The sequence below is a fragment of the Octopus bimaculoides genome, chromosome 12, assembly GCF_046866305.1.
Source record: "Octopus bimaculoides isolate indiv1 chromosome 12, ASM4686630v1, whole genome shotgun sequence".
In the NCBI taxonomy this organism is placed as follows: Eukaryota; Metazoa; Mollusca; class Cephalopoda; order Octopoda; family Octopodidae; genus Octopus; species Octopus bimaculoides.
The window spans coordinates 41,376,813-41,394,603 of record NC_142939.1 but is presented as its reverse complement, the minus strand read 5'-3'; the positions used below and the strand labels follow the sequence as shown (position 1 = coordinate 41,394,603).

The 17,791-nt window shown below is 38.3% G+C and overlaps 1 protein-coding gene across 7 annotated transcripts in view; it reads left to right on the top strand.

Annotated features, from left to right (window-relative positions):
• The window catches only part of LOC106877925 (uncharacterized), an 87,940-nt gene that overhangs the window by 33,287 nt on the left and 36,862 nt on the right, over positions 1-17,791 (top strand). For 4 of the 7 annotated variants that reach the window (XM_089360955.1, XM_089360960.1, XM_089360954.1 and 1 more), the window contains exons 2-4: positions 13,429-13,506; positions 15,485-15,617; positions 16,970-17,201. In XM_089360955.1, coding sequence (XP_089217081.1) covers positions 17,000-17,201 — 202 coding nt within the window. In that variant the 5' untranslated portion in view covers positions 13,429-13,506; positions 15,485-15,617; positions 16,970-16,999. The remainder of the gene's footprint in view (positions 1-13,428; positions 13,507-15,484; positions 15,618-16,969; positions 17,202-17,791) is intronic. The other 3 variants (XM_089360958.1, XM_089360957.1, XM_089360959.1) reach the window with 1 other exon arrangement.

Genomic DNA, 17,791 nt, shown 5'->3' with positions numbered 1-17,791 from the left:
CCTCTTTGGATTTCACGTGACCTCCTCTCCTATCCTTTGTGCTTGATATAAATGTTAAGACACACACACACACACACGCACTCAGCAAATGAAGGGACTTCTGGGCTGAAAACAAAAGCTTGATCTTCCTCAGTTCACAGCCGTACCTACTGTCAAACTTATGGATAATGCAGTCTTGGTTGTGTTGCGTCTCAAAAGAGAATAAGTGGTGGTAGTCCCATTTGGAATACTTTTGGCTGTTGGTCTACTTGATTATGAGCAAAACATGCCAATGAAGGGGACTCAATGTTATCTCCTATCTTAATGGAAATAGCAGCTGGACCAGGAATTGAAATCACTATCTTATGATCATGAATCCAGCACCCTAACCACTGAGCCATGCACTTCTATTTTGCAGAGTGTGCTAGGTGCTTTCTATGTGGCACCAGCATCAGCAGCAGTGGGGTCACCAGATAACTTGGAGGACAAGGCCCCTCAGCTGGGGAAGAGGTGTTAGAGTTAGGGTTAGTATGGAGGGTCAGAAAGGTTTCTTGCATTAGGAGAGAGACATGGCTTCTTCAGATGGAAAAGAGGCCTGGAATTTTGGGGGAGTGGGCCAGTCAATTCGATTGACCCCAGTATACAACTGGTACTTAACTTATTGATCTCAAAAAGATGAAAGGCAGAATCTGACCTTGGCGGAATTTGAACTCAGAATGTAAAGACAGACAAAACACCGCCAAGCATTTTGCTCGGTGTGTAAACATCTCTGCCAGCTCACCGCCTTAGAAGACTATTTTGTCCCTTAGCTAATGGAAATAGCAGCCAAATTTCCTTCAAATTACACTCTCCTGTTTTAAAAAGAACAAGGGATGGTTTTATTGAATAATGTACACTAAAGTACACAGTGCCTACAGGAAAGAGAAAGAAACTAAACAAGGTTGTTATGTCTGGAATGTTATTCACCAAAGATCTGTCCGATCAGGATTGACCTACACCTAAACAACTACATCCTCTCCCTCTCTCATTATACACTTGGTCAGCCCTTTTCATTGTCCCTCTTATTATATTGCTGCCTCTTCCTCCTCTCCCTCCTCAAAGCTGTTTAATCTCTTTGTTTCTTCTTACTTGAAGCACTTATCCTCCTCCTCCTCCTCCTCCTCCTCCTCCTCCTCCTCTTTCCAAGTGATATTTTCCTCTTTGCTATTCTACGTTCCGCTTGTTACATTAGTGTTGATGTATATATATATATATATGTATATATATATATATATATATATATATATATATATATATATATATAATATATATATATATATATATATATGTATATATATATATATCTAAAGTATAGAATTCTAGGAAAATAACTGGAAATCATTACGTTGTCATCATTGTCGAGTAATTTCTTAGCAAAGAAATGCAGACTTAACTTTTGGCTGCTGCCAAAACATAAACAACGATGTCACTGATTGCATTCAAGCTGCAAATCGTGACAAACCGTCTTTATTTGCACTCGGAGTAGTTTTGCAAGGGTTCAAGTAAACATGTATGTGTACATGCACACACACATACATGAGTATAATGTTTGTTTTCATGTAAAGTTATACATAAAAACAGTTGAAGATTGAACTGAAAGATCATTCGATATTTTTGTAGCTGAGTACCGTATTTATGAGTGAGAATTTACAAAAAAACAAAAGACAGATGGGTGTGTAAACAAGAAACAGATGTATTAGTTTAACGCTCAGGAAGTGAGAAAGTCTTTTATGTTTTGAGCCTTTGCTCTTCAACAGGAAGGAACACAAATAAATAGGGAGAGAAAATAAAAAAGGATTTAGTGGCTAGCGATCTATCATGGATCTATCATAGATATAGATATATCTAAGTGAGAAAGTCTTTTACGTTTCGAGCCTACGCTCTTCGACAGAAAGGAACACAGAAATAAGCAGGGAGAGAAAAAAAAAAAGGTTTAGTGGCTAGTGATCTCAAGGTAAAGGTTAATAGTGACTTTGAAGTATTGGCTTACTAACTGTCATCAGATAGCTCACAAGCTAAAACTTTGAAGTCACTGCCCACCTTTCCCTTGTAAAAATTAATAACTATATAAGTCACGTTTCCAAGAAAGATCTGCATGCATGCGTGCATCAGCCTATAGCCTTCCACCTCAGAGCTCGACATGATTAATAAAAATCCTAGTTTCAGAATCTTTCCCCTCTGTCAATTCAGAGACGATACAACCTACAGCCAAAGAATAAGTAAAGAGTCTCTCTTCATCACAAAATACAGACCCCTTCTGAACACATCTACAACGAATGACATATCCATCACAACCTTAGAATAACACACTCACACAAATATTAAAAATGATAAACTCCAAAGAGATACTCAAGGAATTAGAAAAAAATTTTAAAATATAAAAAAAACAACCCTAATTACTACTGATTCGACTAGTTACTATCACTCTATCCTGCATTTTATTATTACTATTTCTCTTCTTCTCCCCATCTCTCATCGTCTCCATCATCTTCTTCTTCCTTTCCACCACCTCCTCCCTTACTTTATTACTACTACTGCTGTCTAGAATAACACCTATGCAAACATTATAAACAATACAGATCACTACGTCCATCAACAGGTCAATGTCAGGACACCCAACCAATTAACACTGCTACTATCATAGCCCTCCTTCTTCGAACCCACAAGAGTTAAAAAGTGAAACAGAGACAGGCAGAAACAAGAAAAATGCACCTGTTACTTGAATACTATACAAATATGTGTTTAAAAAGAATTTTCTTTTAAATTTACCAAAATTTAATTTTTCAATAATTTTTCAAAAATTTATTATTCATATTTACTGTTGAAAAGATCTCAAGGATCGAAACCGGTTCTGTAATGTTCTTTATAAAAGTATTTTAGCATTTTCTACTTTGTCTTTATTCCATATATATATATATATATATATATATATATATATATATATATATATATATATATATATATATATATATAACGTGAGAGAGTTTGGGGTTGGGGGTTCAACCCACTAAGGGATAGTATCTATCCAGTATACTGTTGGGAGGGTAATCAATGGGAGCGGGTAAAAGTGGAGGTTTTACCCAAAATTTGTATATATATATATATATACAGAGTGGCCCAAAAGTAGGTTTACAGTTATTCAACTATCTCTTTTGCATTCATATATTAGCAGTTTAGATCTTAATTATAAAAAAATCTGAAACCATTATACTATGCTAATTTAGTTAATTGTAAGATAGAAATTTAAGTGTAATAAAATGTTTTAAAAGAAATTTAAAGTGCCTACGTGTTAACTGTAAACATACATTTGGGCCACTCTATGTATATACATATATGTATATACATATATGTATATATATATATATATATATATATATATATATATATATATATCTAAAACCAAAATCCTAATAAGTAGGAAGGTAGATAAAACACAAACCCCTTCAGGTAGATGGCCCTGCTCAGTATGTAGAAAAGGAGTAGGTAGTAACTCTATAAGATGTACCTGGTGCAAGCTATGGACACATAAGAGGTGCAGCAACATCAAAGGCAGGTTAACTAGCAAGTTAGTTTTTGTTTGTGGCAGATGTTCAGGTGCAATAAAGACTGTAAACAAACAGGAAACAACTTCTATCTCATTCCAGGGTGAAAAACTAGAGGTAGTCGATAGCTTCCGCTATCTGGGCGACCAAGTTAGTAGTGGGGGTGGGTGCGCTGAAAGTGTAGCTGCTAGAATAAGAATAGCCTGGGCAAAGTTTAGAGAGCTCTTACCCCTGCTGGCGACAAAGGGACTCTCACTCAGAGTAAAAGGCAGACTGTATGACGCATGCGTACGAACAGCCATGCTACATGGCAGTGAAACATGGGCTGTAACTGCTGAGGACATATGTAAGCTCGCAAGGAATGAAGCCAGTATGCTCCGTTGGATGTGTAATATCAATGTGAATACCCGTCAGAGTGTAAGTATCTTGAGAGAAAAGCTGAACATTAGAAGCATCAGTTGTGGTGTGCAAGAGAGACGATTGTGCTGGTATGGACATGTGGTGAGAATGGATGAGGATAGCTGCGTGAAAAAGTGCCACACCCTAACAGTTGAGGGAACCCGTGGAAGAGGTAGGCCCAGGAAGACCTGGGCTAAGGTGGTAAGGCAAGACCTTCGTACATTGGGCCTCACCGAGGCGATGACTACTGACCGAGACCTATGGAAATGTGCTGTGCGTGAGAAGACCCGGCAAGCCAAGTAAGATCGTTGCCAGTGCCCCTGGACTGGTTCTTGTGCGGGTGGCACATGAGATGCACCATTTTGAGCGTGGCCGTTGCCAGTACCGCCTGACTGGCTCCCGTAGGATTTTCGAGCGAGATCGTTGCCAGTGCCCCTGGACTGGCTTGTGCGGGTGGCACATAAAAGACACCATTTCGAGCGTGGCCGTTTTCGTGCGGGTGACACGTAAAAGCACCCACTACACTCTCTGAGTGGTTGGCGTTAGGAAGGGCATCCAGCTGTAGAAACTCTGCCAAATTAGACTGGAGCCTGGTGTTGCCATCCGGTTTCACCAGTCCTCAGTCAAATTGTCCAACCCATGCTAACATGGAAAGCGGACGTTAAACGATGATGATGATGATGATGATATATATATATGTGTGTGTGTATATATATATATATATATATATATATATATATGAATGCAGAAGACGTGCAAAGGCTGGATAGGAATAAAGCTAGTATGCTCCACTGGATGTGCAATGTCTGTATGTATGTGCAACAGAGAGAACTGCTCTGATTTGGTAATGTGATGTGAATGGATGTAGACAGCTATATGCAGATGTGCTGATTACTTAAAGGGGACGTGTGGAAGAGGGAAACCCAGGAAGACGGGACGAAGCGCTGAAGGATGATCTCAAGACACCAAGCCTTATGAAGGAGATGACAAAAGACCAAAATATCTGGTAGCTTGTTGTACTCAAGAATTTGTACTGGGGCTGGTGCCACATGAAAAGCACTGATATTGGTGTCACATTGCAAGCACCTAGTACACTCTGTGGAGTGGTTGGCTTTAGGAAGGGCATCCAGCCATAGAAACCATACCAAAACAGACAATGGAGCATGTTGTGGCCCTTGGCCTCACCAGCTATGGGTCAAACCGTCCAACCCATGCCAGCATGGAAGACAGACGTTAAATGATGATGATGATGTTGACGATGATATATATAACACCCTTTTTTCTCAGTTGCCAACTATCAAATTTCTTTGCAAGGTAACGGTTGACTTAGTGTGTGTGTGTGTTTCTATGTACACTCACAACCAATTGGTTAGTCTTAGGGCTAATTTAGTATGTGACTCATCAGTGCATTCAATAACAACAAAGAATTTTTGCAAATATTATTATTGTTATTATTATTATTATTATTATTATTATTATTATTATTATTATCATCATCGTCATCATCATTATTATTATCATTATCATTATCATTATTATTATTATTATTATTATTATTATTATTATTATCGTTAAGGTAGTGAGCTGGCAGAACTGTTAGCACACTGGATGAAATGCTTCATGGTATTTTGCCTGTCACTACATTCTGAGTTCAAATTCCGCCAAGGTCAACTTTGCCCTTCATCCTTTATGTCGGATGTATGTGGTGCCTTGTAATGCTATTTTCTGTATGTTATATACATTTGTAAGTCCTGGTGTTTTGGTTATGTATTTGTCTGAATATTTTATACTCATACTCAATGCACCTATAGGGATTGTTTCTGTTTCTATGTTCCACATTCAGGTTACGTCTTTTTCCAGATATTATTATTATTATTATTATTATTATTATTATTGTAATTGTTCAACATCTAATAGTCAGAGGCAAATTTCTACTGCCTCACCTGCTACACCTCCATGTTGCTTGGTGTGTGCAACATCGCCTGTTCTTTTCTGCTGTTGGGTGTGTGCAAACTCTTTCCGGTATTGTATTGTGTCAGTTGTTTTTCTTTTGAGGTGTGCTGCAGTCTCTTGTTGTATTATTGTTACTATTATTATTATTATTATTATTATTATTATTATTATTATTATTATTATTATTATTATTATTATTATTATTATTATTATTTTATGTTTGACTTTTGTTTTGCATTTGTACAAGCTGGATCCAAGTCTCACCCAGAGACCTCAAGAGACAACAAGTTAGAAGTCCATGTAGGTGTTATGCCTAGGGTACCATATATTTGGATTTGTACAGTTTTGTTCAAGTGAATGTTTAAGAAACCATAAGAAAATTATGTGTTTGCTTTAAAATTTGAGATCACATAGACAGTATTTTACGTAGGATATGGGCAGTTCCCATGAGCACTATCTTTTGAACTTCAGCCATTTTGGGGTTTCCTGGAATCTGATCTAGGTAGTAATCAGCCCGTTTCGCTGTCATTCCCAGGGCACCTATGACAATAGGTATTGTTTTCGTCTTCAGATTCCACATTTTGCTAATTTCTATTTCAAGATCTTTATATTTGCTCAGTTTTTGGTAGGTCTTGACAGATACGTTTATATCGATTGGGACAGTCATATCAATGAGGAGGCATGATTTTTGTCTGAAGTCTTTCAGTATGATGTCTGGCCTATTTGCGTCTATCTTTCTGTCAGTTTGAATGGTGAAGTTCCAGAGGAGTGCAATGTGATCATTTTCAAGTACTGGGGGTGGTTTGTCTTCCCACCAGTTTTTATCATGGAGCAAGTCCAGGTTTTTGCATATTACCCAGTGAATATATTGTGCAGCTCTATCATGCCTGTTGAGATACTCTGTAGGCGCAAGCAGACTGCACATGGAGACAACATGATCGATGGTCTCATTTTGTTGTTGGCATATACGACATAATGGGGAGCTGCCGTTCTTTAATATGTTGGCCTGGTAGTTCTTTGTAGGTAGGCATTGATCTTGGGCTGCTATGATAAATCCCTCTGTTTCTGATTTCAAGCCAGAGGCCATTAACCATTGGTGGGTAAGGGCTTTGTCAATATCTGCATTATTCGCTCTCTTTGGGTATTTGCCATTGAGAGGTTTTCCATGCCATTTTTCAGTCATAATAGCTAAGGCAGCAATTTTAGCACGGGTTTTCAAGTGCTTAGCTTTTTCTGCAGGTGTTTCTATTTCGTCTAATTCTTGAATTTGTTGCAATTGGAATTCACTTAGATATTCCTTTGCCTGTTTTGTTACTGAGTAAGATGCTTTCTTGCTTTCATATTTTAAGACAAGTTTTAGCATCCAGTCCTCAGAGTTTTTCAGATAGGTGTCTAGGCCAATTGTGGCTACCTTCATTGATAATGCCAGCTGTAGAAGTCCTCGGCCTCCTTCTTTTCTTGGCAGATAAAGACGTTCTATATCTGCCTTAGTGTGGTGCATTCTATGCATTGTCAACAGTTTTCTTATTTTTCTGTCAACATTACATATTTCAGTAATTATTATTTTTATTATTATTATTATTATTATTATTATTATTATTATTATTATTATTATTATTATTATTATTATTATTATTATTATTATATGTTTGACTTTTGCTTTACATTTGTACAAGTTGGCTCCAAGTCTCACCCAGAGACCTCAAGAGAGAACAAGTTAGACGTTCATCTTGGTGTTTTGCCTAGGGTATCATGTTTTAGGTTTTGTACATAGTGTTGTTCTAGAGAATGTTTAAGAGACCATAAGAAAATTATAAGTTTGTTTTAAAATTTGCGTTCACATAGACAGTATTTTACGTAGAATATGGGCAGTTTCCATGAGCACTATCTTTTGAATTTCTGCCATATTGGGGTTTCCTGGTGGCTGAGCTAGGTCACAATCAGCCCCTTTTGCTATCATTCTTCTTATTGTTATTATTATTGGATGTTTTCTCAGTTTAAATTTGCTTTTGTCTCTAAGCTTGTTCTTTTCACATAAAGTACATCTTCGAAAGTGACATAATCTAGACGTTTGCCAAAAAACTTGCCGTTGGAATGCAGTCTCTGACGTTCATGAATTAGTTACATGTTCCATACACACATACGCATGTGTACATATGTATGTATGTATATGTATATATAAGTTTGTGTGATGTGAGAAGCATAAGCTCACTGTATTCTTGAGCCTGAGGCACTCCTTTCACATTGCTCTAGTCTACAGAACTGGCTGATTGCTGGTGCATCCTCCTCTACCCCCTCTCTCCATCTCCCCATCATCCCTGTCTCCTCTTCCTCCTCCCCCCTCTCTTTCGCTGTCACATCTTCAATGTTCTGCTTGACCAAAAGCAAAGCTGACTGAGAGGGTATCTGTGGCTGCTCATGGCCACATAGCCACCCAAAACAATTAACACAAACCTGTTAATTGCTATGAAGAGTTATATTTGCTTGTGATTGGCAAATGTGCTGCTGGAAATATATGTGAGTTTAAATATTCATATGTCTGAAGTGTTTGGCGTTAGGAAGGGCGTTCAGCCATAAAAACCTTGCCAAAAACAGACAGCAGTGGAACTTGTTATGGGCTTACCAGCTCCTGTCAAACTGTCCAACCCATGCCAGCATGGAAGACAGATGTTAAATGATGATGATGATGATGATGATTTTTACATGTGTGTGTTTGTTTGTGTGTCCATCTCTCATTCTTCCCTCTACTGTTCTTCGCCTCTACCTGTCACTACTATCTCTATCTCTTGTTACTCGTCCTTCGCCTCTCACCGTTACTACTACTATCTCTCTCTCTCTCTCTCTCTCTCTACCTCTCGTTGCTCACTTTTATTCTACTTCCTCCCCTTCTTTTCCCTCTGCTACTCTTTCTCTTCATACAGCCTTGGTCACGTGTGTCCGGCTGCTATTTCTTTTCGTTCTTGGAATCCCCAAGCTCGCACGTACTTCTTTGCCCCTCCTGTACGTGCTTATACATACACACTTCACGTCTGGCTGTACAGCCTTTTTGCTTATTTGTTTATTCACCGTTTCGTTTTCCTGTCTTGTTTTCCGTCCGCCACTACCCTCCACGAAAAAAATTTAATTTGTGTTCGTGGGAAGAACCATTTCAACGATGCGTACTGCCTTAGTTCTTCGAAACACTGGTGTTTTAATGGTGGCAGCTGATGAAGGAGATGTTTCTATGTGGCTTGCTTGTTTGTTGTACCTTGTTTATCATTTTGTCCATGTTCTTTTGCCACGTCATGTACCCAGTTATGTATCTATGTGTACATGTAGATGAAGGTATGTACATACATGTACATATATATGCATATACTCATATATTGTTTATATATATGTATATATATATATATATATATATATATATATATATATATATATCTGTAAATATGTATATATCTATCTATTTATCTGTATGTCTCTCTTCCTCTCTCTCTATATATGTCTATATATAAAAATATATATATATATATATATATATATATATATATATATATATATATATATATATATACTACACACATACATGTATACACACACACACACACACACACACACACACACACACACACATATATATATATATACATATATACATATATGTATGTGTATCTGTTAAATATAGATACGTTGTGTTTCATTTTATTAAACACTGCTGTCTATCAAAGAAGTAATTAGATGTTAAATGTATAATTAATTAACATTTGTATAAATGTTACATGTGAAATGGTGGTGGTGGTGGAGAGAAGTAAGGTGACAAAACTTACATGTCTTCATGAGTCAGAGACAAATAAGATGGCACAATGCCATGCACACACACACACACACACACACACACACACACACACACACACACACACACACACTTCTCTCTCTATTTATATTTGTGTGTGAGTGTGTGTGTGTACATTTACAAATACACAGACGTGTATACATTCATTTGAAGGTTGATGTTTCATTCCTTTTGTCACTAGAAGAATCACACTGAGAACATGAGTCATCCTCTTTGATCAAATGTATATATAGGTACCAGAGTGGGTGTGTGGTAAGTAGCTTGCTTACCAGCCACATGGTTCTGGGTTCAGTCCCACTGCATGGCACTTTGAGCAAATGTCTTCTACTATAGCCTCGGGCCGACCAAAGCCTTGTGAGTGGATTTGATAGACAGAGACTGAAAGAAGCCTGTCGTATACATATATATATATATGTGTGTGTGTGTGTGTATGTTTGTGTGTCTGTTTGTCCCCCCAACATCGCTTGATAACTGATGCTGGTGTGTTTACGTACCCGTAACTTAGCGGTTTGGCAAAAGACACCGATAGAATAAGTACTAGGCTTGCAAAGAATAAGTCCTGGTGTCGATTTGCTCAACTAAAGGCAGTGCTCCAGCATGGCTGTAGTCAAATGACTGAAACAATTTAAAAAAAGAATATACATGTCTGTCTGTCTCTGTCTGTACACACACACACACACACACACACATGGGTGCAAGAGATGTTTGAGGACATTTTTTGAAAATTTGATGAAATATTTCTAATAAAGCAAAACCAAATTTATTTTAATAAAACTTTGAGCACATCTCGATAAACTCTTTACAAGATTATTCTTTGACTCCACCTTCAGCTTCAATGACTTCATCAATATGGGACAGGAACCATTGTCATGCCTGCACTAAATGGTCCTTATTCATTTCGGACATCTGTTGGGCACTGGCAGCCTTCAGTGAAGCTACAGTATTGTGAGGGTGTCAGTGAGCTCTCTTTCAGCAATGTTCCGAATGTAGTAGCCCAGAAGTTACATGATCATAAAGTTATCTGACATCGATTCTTGGGTTACATAGGTTTTGTAAGAAGGTGTTGAGATTAGTTGGAGCATATATAGCCTTCCACTGTGTTTTTCATTCAACCAGGGTTTAACAATTATCTCCAGCACCTCGAAGTAGACCCTGCAGAAAGATGTGGGGAAGTAGAATAACATCCTCATTGCTCACCATTCCTAAAACCACTGCAGTTGTTAGAAACATAGTGTGCATCACTCTGGAGACATCCAAAGGATCTGTACATAACCATTTGTTGTTTCTCTTGTTAGATTTTTGATCTTGGTTTTAAAATTGTCTCATCAAGGAAGACACAAAGCACGCCATGTTCATGAGGCTTTTTAATTTTGTTAAGTAAAAGCACAACAAGGGTGTAATTGTAGTAAGGATTGTTTCCCAGCATAACATGGCAGTCCTGGTTTAGGACGAATGATGCTGTAATTTAGCCCCAGGAGACATTGTTTCCAGCTGGCTATGCAACATGATCTGTGTCCTTACATTTTCGAACATGTTATGTTGGCAAACAATCTTTACTATAAAGTACTGTTGCTGAATATATCTCGTTGTGAGATTTAAAAAATAGTAATTTTCTAAGCGCCTAATTGTCTTCCAGTGTTGTTGCTGTCATGAATTGGCCTCTACTCAATGTGCATACAACTTGTATCGAAAGCCCTCATGCACCACAATTCCGACAGTCCACTCCTGCACAAACTTCCATGCAGTTTCTGTCTACCAAATTCACTCACAAGATATGGTTGGCCCAAGGTTGTATTTGAAGATACTTGCCCAAGGTGCCACAACACTGGAGCTGAACCTGAAAACATGTTGGAAAGCAAACTTCTTAGCCACACTTGCTTGCATCTATGTGTGTGTGTACATATATATCATCATCATCATCATCATCATCGTTTAACGTCCGCTTTCCATGCTAGCATGGGTTGGACAATTTGACTGAGGACTGGTGAAACCGGATGGCAACACCAGGCTCCAATCTAATTTGGCAGAGTTTCTACAGCTGGATGCCCTTCCTAACGCCAACCACTCAGAGAGTGTAGTGGGTGCTTTTACGTGTCACCCGCACGAAAACGGCCATGCTCGAAATGGTGTCTTTTATGTGCCACCCGCACAAGCCAGTCCAGGGGCACTGGCAACGATCTCACTTGAAAATCCTACGGGAGCCAGTCAGGCGGTACTGGCAACGGCCACGCTCAAAATGGTGCATCTCATGTGCCACCCGCACAAGAGCCAGTCCAGGGGCACTGGCAACGATCTTACTTGGCTTGCCGGGTCTTCTCACGCACAGCACATTTCCAAAGGTCTCGGTCAGTAGTCATCGCCTCGGTGAGGCCCAATGTACGAAGGTCTTGCCTCACCACCTCAGCCCAGGTCTTCCTGGGCCTACCTCTTCCACGGGTTCCCTCAACTGTTAGGGTGTGGCACTTTTTCACGCAGCTATCCTCATCCATTCTCACCACATGTCCATACCAGCGCAATCGTCTCTCTTGCACACCACAACTGATGCTTCTAATGTTCAGCTTTTCTCTCAAGATACTTACACTCTGTCAATATATATATATATATATCATCCTCATGATTTAACATCTGTTTTCCATGGTGGCATGGCTTAGATGGTTCAGCAGAAGCTGCCCTGCTGGAGAGCTACATGAGGTTCCATTTGTCTGTTTTGGCATTGTTTCTATATTTGAATGCCCTTCTTAATGCTATTTCATCATGTTGAACCATTAAGCTCTACACATTTCTTTTTCTCTCTCCATTTTTCCCCCGCTTAATCCTTTCTATTGAAGAGCATAGGCTTGAAATGTCAAAGACTTTTCCATTCTTCCTGAACGTTAAACTGATACACCCACTTGTTGTTCCTTCACCCGTCTTCGCCTTTTGTTTTCTGTAAATTTGAACTATATATATATGTGTGTGTGTGTGTGTATGTGTTTCTTTTTGTCTAGTAAACTTTCGAATGATTTGAATATATATATATATATATATATATATATACCGGAGTAAGCACATGAAATGTGCAACAAGGTGGAAAAAAGAGTACTCAAATACCAGAGGTAGAGTAATATGCTTTATTTAAAAGCAGCAGAAATATAACAAAAAAAAAACCGTTACTCTGAGTTTCACGTTCCTGTTCATCGGACAGTTTTGTTCGAAATGGAGAAAGGATAACAATGCAATCGAAAGTAATATAAAATTTAAAATTTAAAACACATGGATTCGTTTGATTGGTTTGAATCTGTATTAAATTTATTTGGTCTGTGAATTACGCATCATTGACCGTTAATTGAAACAACCAATCCATGGCCCTTATTTGAAACAACGAATCAAACGAATCCATGTGTTTTAAATTTTAAATTTTATATTACTTTCGATTGCATTGTTATCCTTTCTCCATTTCTAACAAAACTGTCCGATGAACGGGAACGTGAAACTCAGAGTAACGGTTTTTTTTTTTTGTTATATTTCTGCTGCTTTTAAATAAAGTATATATATATGTGTGTGTGTGTGTGTGTGTGTGTGTGTGTGTGTGTGTGTGTGAGAGAGAGAGGTTTTCCTTAGGTGTGTGTGCATATGGTATTTTTACTATTTAAACATATAGTTTTTATTATTTCATATTATCAATGTGCTTTTATATATCAGGAACTTCAGACTTCGGTTAATATGGAAAATGAAGAAAAAGACACATGGACATACCTGACACATTCCGGTGAACTGAACGTATGTATTGTATCATTATTTGGAATCAACTGAACGATTATTTCTTTATTTGCCATTCCAAAGACCAAAATAGTTCCTCTTGGAGACACAAAACAAATTGCTGTTGCTATCGAGATGGGGGGTCTTGCTTAATGTTTTCGGGAGGATACTCAACAACTGGGCCAGGAGCATCTGACGGTGTAGATGTGTCTCTTCGGGTGATAAGTAGATGTAACTTGTTAAAGTAACAGTTCCACAATATATTTCCTCATTTCGTGTAAAGATAAGCAGCAGATTAAAGGATATAGCTTCATTTGTATCGGAGATCAATAATATATATATATATATATATATATATATATTTATCATCATCGTCGTTTAACATCCGCCTTCCATGATGACATGGGTTGGAGACGGTTTGACAGGAGCCAGCGAGATAGAAGACTGCACCAGGCTACTATGCCTGTTTTTGGCAGGGTTTTTATGGCTGGCTGCCCTTCCTAACACGAACCACCCTGCAGAGTGGACTGAGTGCTTTTTACATGGCACCGGGAGGGTCACCAAATAACTTGCAAGACAAGGAATTTTGAGAGCAGATTGTTTATTTTTAGAATGGCATTGTAGGGTAAAATATTAGGGCTGGATATGGCCGGCTTAAGCCATGCTAAAGGGTTAAGGAATGGCAATACCAATTGTCTGAATTGGTATCTTAATTTTTCTAAAAGTCATGATACACTAAGATACCTCATTAAATTCTATAAAAAACTAAATTTAGAAGTATTTTGGGATTGTATAACAACAAGAAAAACCCAAGGGGTTTTTATTTTTGTTTTTTTTGTGTTTTTTTCATGTGGTTTATAGGTTTTGGCTGTGTGGCAAGAAGTTTGCTTCCTAACCACATGGTTCCAAGTTCAATCCCACTGTGTAGCACCTTGGGCAAGTGTCTTCTGCTGTAGCCTCCAGCTAATCAGAGTATTGCATGTAGATTTGATAGATGGAAACTGGAAGAAGCCCATCGTATGTGTGTGTGTGTGTGTGTGCATGTTTTTATGTCTGTGTTTATCTCCCACTACCACATGACAACTGGTGTTGGTGTGTTTATGTCCCCGTAACTTAGCAGTTTGACAAAAGAGACTGATACAATAAATACCAGGCTTAAAAAAAGATTAGAAGTGGGGCCAATTTATTTAACTAACAATTCTTCATGGGGTGCTCCAGTATGGCCTCAGTTAAATGACAGAAACAAGTAAAAGACAAAAGATAATTAATTTCCTAACCAAAGTCTTCTGTTTGGAGTGTGATGGTCCTCAGAGAGCACAAAATGCTATTTGGCTTATAAGAGCAGTGTTTGGGGCCATTAGTTGCTCCTAACCTTTACTTTGCTATTTTATAGATAGGAGTAAATTAGTTACCGTTTAGTTTCCTTGGGCCATATTGGGATTTTGCTGCCAATGGGATTCTAGCTGTATAATGTCATTCCCACATGTGCTTCTCATCATATATGCATGTCCATCATCATCATCATCATCATCATCATCATCATTTAATATGTTTTCCATGCTGGCATGGGTTGGACAGTCTGACAGAATTGGTAAGCCAGGGAACTGCACCAGGTTCCAATCTGATTTGGCATGGTTTCTATGGCTGGAGGCCCTTCTTAACGCCAACCGCTCCAAGAGTGTTGTCAGGCTTTAAAATGTTTATAAAGCAACAGGCTATGATTTGTGATTAAAGCTTGTTCATTCCCATCTTCTTGTCTTATCAATTTTTTATATAAATTCTGCATACACTAATGGAGTTCCACATGTATTTAAAAGGAGTAATCCTGCTGTATGTTGGCATATGATAGCCGATAACTGTATTGGAGCTTTGAAATGCAGGTTATGAGATAATTATCCCAGATGATAATAGATAAATATATGCAATTGTATACACACACACACACACACATTTTCATTTCTAATGTTTTTATTTCTTTTTTAAATCTTTCTCCTTTTAGGCTATAAATCCTGATTTAGGTTCTCTCTCGAGCAGTTCCATTGAGTTCATCCAAGATGACACCGTACATTACGGCTGTAGGAAGAGACGTGGCACTTCTGGTGACAAAGTGGAAGGTACTGCAGACAGCAAAGGTATTGAAAAATTGTTTGCCTCCTTTCTTTGTTCTTATTAACCTGCTGTAAATCCTTTTGTTTTTGTTAAGTCCACAAAGTTGTCTTGAAAGGGTTGTCGGGGCTGCAATATGACTGTTCGTTTCTTAACTACTTCATGTAGCTAATCCACAGAGAGAGAAAGAAGAAGAGATTGACCTCAGTATTTGGTTGTTGCAGGATGAGGATGGTCTTTACAGTTGTTCCAGGGATTTGGTAATTGGTTACTACTTTAATGCATATTATGCAAACAGGCATATATAATGGGGCAATTATTATATGCAGTGGATGAGCAAAAATATTATCAACCCTGCTTCATGTGAGTCGATAGGATGTTTACTTATTTGCTGGGTTTAATTATTGTCACACTCTCATCATTCTCTATCCCTATTTTGTCTCTTATCACCACCATCATCATTTAACATCTACCTTCCATGCTGGCATGGGTTAGACAGTTTGACTGGAACTGGTAAACCTGAAAGCTGCACCAGGTTCCACTCTGATTTGGCATGGTTTCTATGGCTAAATGCCCTTCCTAATGCCAACCACTCCAAGAGTGTAATGGGTGCCATTTACATGGCACCGGCAACAGCCTCCACAACATATTTCTCCCTATACAACCCTATGCTGGTATCTTCTATTTCATTGTTAAGAATATTTAGGATATAGAGGCCAACCCGGTCCGCTATCCCAGTGGAGATGAACTATTTTATGTTACTATGATGAACCATAATTATCTCTTCTTAATTTTTAATTTTTCTCTTGATTTCAATTACAATTTTCCCTGGACTAAATTATCCAAAGCCTCCTTCGTTTTTTTTTTTTAAGATTGTGGCAGGTTTTCCTTGGAGTTAATTAGTAGCTATTATCATTAACATTATCGTCAGCATCATTTAACATCCATGTTCCATGCTAGCATGGAACATGGATGTTGACCGTATCGGATGTGTCCAAGGACTGCATTCTGCTCCAGTGTCTGCTTTGGTGTGCTCTCTCCATTTTCATACCCTTCCTAAGGCCAGCCACTTTACACAGTGTACTGGGTGCTCTTTTTTTCTTATCCCCAGCACTATTGCAGTTGCCATGCAGCTCACAAGACTTTGAAACCCATGGGAGTAGGGGCTCAGATTTATGCTGAGGGATGAGGGTTTAACATATGAAGGGTGGAGCAGAGCAGATTCTCGTAGTAGAGCTGCATGGTTATCTCCATTTTGTAGGAGAGGGACACATGGAGCAGTTTGAGTTGCTTCATGGTTGTTATTTTGAGCAGATTGAGTAACTCAGTTCAGTATCACCTCGTTAAGTTGTTATCTCTATTATCTGTTTCGTTTCAGATGAGGTAGAAGAAGAAGAAGACGACGAAGATGAAGCAGCAGCTGAAGAAGAAGACCCTATTGAATTTATTGACTTCACTGATAATGTTTCCAGCAATGATTTCATCCCCTTACGACAACTTCCTCGCAACCAGCCTGAATTGTCTGCATCGCATTCAACTGAAAAAGCCTCACCTGTATCGCAGGATGGTTCTGAGTAGGTTTTGCATATTTTCTTTCTTCTCTGCTAGGGGTGTGTATCTCTCATCATCCTCATCACCATTATTATTATTATTGTTGTTGTTGTTGTTATCATTTTTAAGGCAGCAAGCTGGCAGAAGCATTAGCATGCCGGGCGAAATGCTTAGCGGTATTTCATCTGTCTTTACGTTTCAAGTTCAAATTTCGCCAAGGTTGACTTTGCCTTTCATCCTTTCATGGGGTTGATAAAATTAGTACCAGTTATGCACTGAGATCAATGTAATCGACTTAATCCCTTCCTCTACATTTGAGGCCTTGTGCTTCCAGTAGAAAAAATTATTATTATTATTATTATTATTATTATTATTATTATTATTATTATTATTATTATCATTCAGTGGTCTTATTTTTATAACATGCTTTCACTTCACTACTGAGCGCAGCTCTGTGTGCCTTGGGTATGTACTGTGGTTTGCTGTGATGCTCTTATGGTTACTGTATTGAAACTGTTTTGCATAGGATGTGTGCAGTGCCTTGTGGTGCTATTTTCTGTATGTTATATATATTTTTTAGTCCTGGTGTTTTTGTTTTGTATTTGTTAGAATATTTTTTTTTATCATACCTAAGGCACCTGTTATGATA